Source organism: Antechinus flavipes, chromosome 2 (genome assembly GCF_016432865.1).
Source record: "Antechinus flavipes isolate AdamAnt ecotype Samford, QLD, Australia chromosome 2, AdamAnt_v2, whole genome shotgun sequence".
In the NCBI taxonomy this organism is placed as follows: Eukaryota; Metazoa; Chordata; class Mammalia; order Dasyuromorphia; family Dasyuridae; genus Antechinus; species Antechinus flavipes.
Window position 1 is genome coordinate 390396976 of NC_067399.1, and position 5332 is coordinate 390402307.

The 5332-nt window shown below is 40.1% G+C and overlaps 1 protein-coding gene across 1 annotated transcript; it reads left to right on the forward strand.

Moving 5' to 3' along the window:
• Window positions 1-1040: 1040 nt before the first annotated feature.
• On the forward strand, window positions 1041-4229 carry LOC127546728 (protocadherin gamma-A2-like). Its single transcript, XM_051973696.1, has 2 exons — window positions 1041-3470; window positions 4203-4229. The coding sequence occupies exons 1-2, from the start codon at window positions 1041-1043 to the stop codon at window positions 4227-4229; spliced, it is 2457 nt and encodes an 818-aa protein (XP_051829656.1).
• Window positions 4230-5332: the final 1103 nt, after the last annotated feature.

Sequence of the window (5332 nt, forward strand, 5' to 3'; positions counted from 1 at the left end):
CTAAAAATAAGTACATTTCACTTGGTCAATTTTGCACTGACAGAGATTATTTTAAATTGTTTTGTGGCACCATGGATTACATAATCCAAGTGGGTTAGAGATAATGGATAATTCCAAGATTACAACCATCATGTTTTGTACTAGTTATGTTGAGAAAACATCAAAAAATTAGTAGCTACTAACTCTGGTAGCGGAATCTCTATTAATTGCAAGGCTACACTTATAGAATACATTTAATCCCTAACTGTACTTTAAATACATGATGCAAAAGTTAATACTGTAGTGTTGGGAACACATAAGTACAAATTAGTGAAAATGTAGCTTGAAAAATAAATTTTGATACACAGAGATTAGAGAATGGTTGGACATATGGATAAATATGCACAGATACACTGAAACTACCAGGTTCAATATATTTACTATTTGATGGACAGAAAGGTAAATAATGAACAAAAAATGAATATTCTTTTCTTTGGAACATATATGATTTTATAATCTGTGTGAGATATAATTTGGTTAGCCTCAATAAAGGAACATAAAGCTTATAAGACCTGATATTTAAAACATTATAAAAACTGACATTTAAAAAATGAAGTTGTAAACAATATTGGCCTAAATAAATTTGTATAAGATTGCCTAGAGGTCCCAATCAACACCCAACCTGTGATTCTACCAAGCTATCTTCTCAGGTAAATCCAGCTCCATGACTTCAATTTCTATCTTGAGGGCATTTCAAACATTAGACCAGTTTAAACATATACTGTCTCAAAATAAGTGCAATAATTAATGTAGCCTCTGGGAGCCGCTGTCCACCAATCACCAAGAGAAATTCTGGGAGAGGACCAGTGTAATCTTTCCGAGTACTAGGACACAAAGACAGAAGACCAAACGCAGCCGCTCCAGAACACACGGAAAATAAACCTCCTAACCCTGCATACTGAGGACTCAGATTCGGGAAACGTACTACGGGGGAAACAGAGAAGCGAAGAGCCAACCCAGATTCAGTTGCACAATAAGGACAACATTTCAAAAAGGAAGCAATGGTCGCTGAGCAAAACCTCAGAGGCTGTACACAGCGATTCCTGCTTTGTTTTCTTCTGGGGACGCTGTGGGAGATCAGTGCCTCCCATATCCGCTACTCGGTTCCCGAGGAGATGGAAAAGGGCTCTTTTGTGGGCGACATCGCAAAGGACTTGGGTATGGAGCCGAGGGAATTGTCGGAGAGAGGGGCTCGAATTGTGTCCAGAGGTAAGAAGCAGCATTTCGCTCTCAGTGTTAGAACTGGAAGTTTAGTCACGGCAGACAGAATAGACAGAGAAGAAATTTGTGCCCAGAGCTCCCCGTGCCTGCTGAATTTTAATGTTCTCGTTGAGGATAAAATGAAAATACATTCAGTGGAGGTAGAAATAACTGACGTTAATGATAACACCCCTCGATTTTTAGCAGAGGAGATAGAACTAAAAATCAGTGAATTCACAGCACCGGGCACCCACTATCTTCTGGAAAGTGCATATGACCAGGATGTGGGAGTGAATTCTCTCCAGGGCTATGAACTGAGTCCCAGCCATCACTTCTCTCTGAGAATGCAAAGTAGAACTGGAGGAGTCAAGTACCCAGAACTGGTGTTGGAGAGGGCCCTGGACCGGGAAGAAGAGCCTGTTCACTACCTCATGCTCACAGCATGGGATGGAGGAGACCCAGTCAGGACTGGTACTGCTAGAATCAGAGTGAATGTATTGGATGCCAATGATAACACCCCAGTGTTTACTCAGTCTGAGTATACTGTGAATATTCCTGAGAATATACCCCAGGGGACAGTGCTCCTTACAGTGAATGCCACTGATGCAGATGAAGGGATCAATTCTCAGATAAGGTACTTTGAAGTGAAAATACCAGGAAAGATCTCCGAAATATTCCAAATTAATCCTTTGACTGGAGAGTTATCAACTTTACAAAATCTAGATTATGAAAATGCAGAATTTCATGAAATGGAAGTGGAAGCTCAAGATGCTCTTGGTCTCAGGAGCAGAGCTAAAATTCATGTCACAGTTTTAGACGTGAATGACAACGCTCCAGAAGTGACCATCACCTCTGTCACCAACTCAATCCCTGAAAATGCTCCCCCTGGGACTGTAATTGCTCTGTTCCACGTGCATGATCGAGACTCTGGTGAAAATGGTCAAGTCCTGTGTTCCATCCTAGGTGACCTGCCTTTTAAATTAGAAAAGAAGGTAGATAGCTACTATTCTCTGGTGATTGACAGGGCTCTGGACAGGGAGCAAGTCTCTGTATATAACATCACCGTGAGAGCAGAAGACTTTGGGAATCCAGCTCTATCCACAGACACTCACATCCTCTTGCAGGTGACAGACATCAATGACAACCCTCCCACTTTCAGTCAGTCAGCCTACTCTGCCTACATCCAGGAGAACAACCCCAGAGGAGCTTCCATCTACTCCTTGACTGCTCATGACCCAGACAGTGAGCAGAATGCTTTAGTCACCTACTCCATCATGGAGAGTAACCTCTCCTTGGAGGCATCACCAGTGTCATCCATTGTCTCCATCAACTCAGAGACTGGTGTCCTCTATGCTCTGTGCTCCTTCGACTATGAACAGTCTCGAGAATTTCAGTTGAGAGTGACAGCCAGGGATTCTGGGGACCCTCCTCTCAGCAGCAACGTGTCCCTGACTCTGTTCATACTGGATCAAAATGATAACACCCCAGAAATCCTGTACCCCACCTTCCCCACAGACGGTTCCAGTGGAGTGGAGCTGGCTCCACGCTCTGCAGAGCCAGGCTACCTGGTGACCAAGGTGGTGGCAGTGGATGCAGACTCTGGCCAGAATGCCTGGCTGTCTTATCACCTGCTCAAGGTCACAGAGCCCGGGCTTTTCTCCGTGGGCCTGCACTCAGGGGAGATCAGCACTGTCCGTACATTTCTGGACAAAGATGCTCTGAAACAGACTCTCATCGTGGCAGTAACAGATAATGGGGAGCCTCCCCTCTCTGCCACTGTCACTGTCACCGTGGCAGTGGCTGACAGCATCCCCGAGATCCTCTCAGATCTCAGCAGCCAAAGCTCCCCTGAAACTCAGGACGACTCTCTCCTCACATTTTACCTGGTCGTAGCAGTTGCTGTGGTGTCCTGCTTGTTCTTTGCCTTCATTGTCCTTCTGCTGGCAATCAGGCTAAGAAAGTGGTGGATGCTGCAAGTTGTCCAGGCTCCAGGTGACCACGTGGGGGGAATCACCTCCTCCCAGTTTTTGGGAATAGATGGAGTCAGAGCTTTCCTTCAGACTTATTCCCATGAAGTTACTCTCACCACGGATTCTCGCAAGACTCAGTTGATCTTTCCTCAGCCTAACTACGCAGACACCTTGATAAGTCAAGAGAGCTGTGAGCCAAAGGAGTCTCCACTACCTACTCAGTCTTTACTTCAAGCAAAAGATGAACAAGCATTTTTCCAGGTAAACTTGATTCTATCGAATAGGATTATAAATTCATTTTTGACAACTCATGTTGTTACACTTTTCTGAATCTACTGCTCACTACACAAGTCCGTTGAATTTCCCAATTATCCTAGCTATGAGCTTATTTTATTAAAAGAATTTAAGTTTAATGAAAGTATTATTAACATCATACAAATCTGAAGAGACTTCCAGAATACACCCCATATTTTAAGGGGTAAAAACACATACTGAGAAAGATCAAATAATTTACCCAAGATCATATTAGTGATTAAAATGAATTAGATCTCCTTTAAAAATTGTTCTACTGAGATCAGATACCATTTTTGTGATTGAAACGTTAGTGATTTACAAATTCAGGTAGCTAAACTTCCTTTGAATTTTTACACATTCACATATATGTTCACACATATTTACACATGTTCATATTTACATATATAAGCTGCTACTAACATGGGTTTTCTAATAACTACTAGTTTAAAGAGTTGTTATAGTAGCTAAAATATAAAGGTATACTACGAATTAAAATAGGCAAAATTAGTAGATTATCTAGTTTTTATATATTTACTTTTTGGCTGGATTTTGAGGTCAGAAGTATGGCTGGATTTACTGTGTATGTTTGTTGGATGAGGCGTAAGTGAAAGAAATACAGTAAAGCTCTTTTATTCTCTTTCAAAATACTTTAGTACAACCTTTCTGGTTATAGTTTTACAAATGTCTACGTTACTAAAGGTTGACTTGGGAGATTTTCATGAGTGAATCTCTGATGTTTGTTCGAAGATATAATTTAATTTTGATTCACTTTATTTGAATGCTTTGTGCATCCTTGAGCCCAGGAATAGGTTAGTTTTATGAGCAGGAACTGAACATTTAAGTGATCATTCAGCATATTTTCATGACTAACAGTTTCTCAAGGGAAAATCACTCTACACTTAGATGATAAATTACATTTCTATTTCTGACATGTGATGACCAGCCTAGATAAATATGCAGAGATCCATTTCCTTCTTTCCTGAGAAATTTCAGATCCTTGAATGACTAGAGAACATTTCCATGTTCAATTTCTTCTTCATGAGAGTCAATATATGGTTAATTATTTTTTATTTCTAAAACAATATTACATACCAGTGGGTCAATTTTACATTGAAGAACCCTTTAAATCGTTTGGTGACTTCATGAATTTCATATTGCAGGAGGTTAGAGCCAATGCATAATTCCAAGATTATAGTCATCATATTTACCACGATTTTGCTTGGAAGAACATAGAAAAAAATGGTAGTAACTAATACATGTTGGGCGACTTCTATAGCACCATAAGGACATAATTATAAAATACCTTATAGAATACATCATACATAACTCAAAAGTTAATAATTATTATCTAGGAAAAGTTAGTATCATATCACAATGAATGTACACCCACATGCGAGGTGGGGGAGAAAGAGAGAGAGAGAGAGAGAGAGGGAGGAGAGAGAGAGAGAGAGAGAGAGAGAGAGAGAGAGAGAGAGAGAGAGAGAGAGAGAGAGGGAGGGAGGGAGGGAGGGAGGGAGAGAGAAGTGTGTGGCTAAACATCAAAAAATACATCTGGATACACTGAAATTAAGAGAGTTAATATATTGTTTTATGGTCTGAAAGGTGAATAATGAACAGAAAAAAAGTTTTCTATTTTATAGAATGTATACAATATTGCAATCTGTAGGAATTATAATTTGTTTAGCCTAAGTACAGAAGCTAAAACTTACAGAATTGATATCTTTAAAATTTTAATTTCTAAATGAATTTGCACAAGATTGCCTAGAAGTTTCCAACTAACATGAAACCTTTCATACTATGAAGGTCTGACCTAAGGTATAACTTATAGT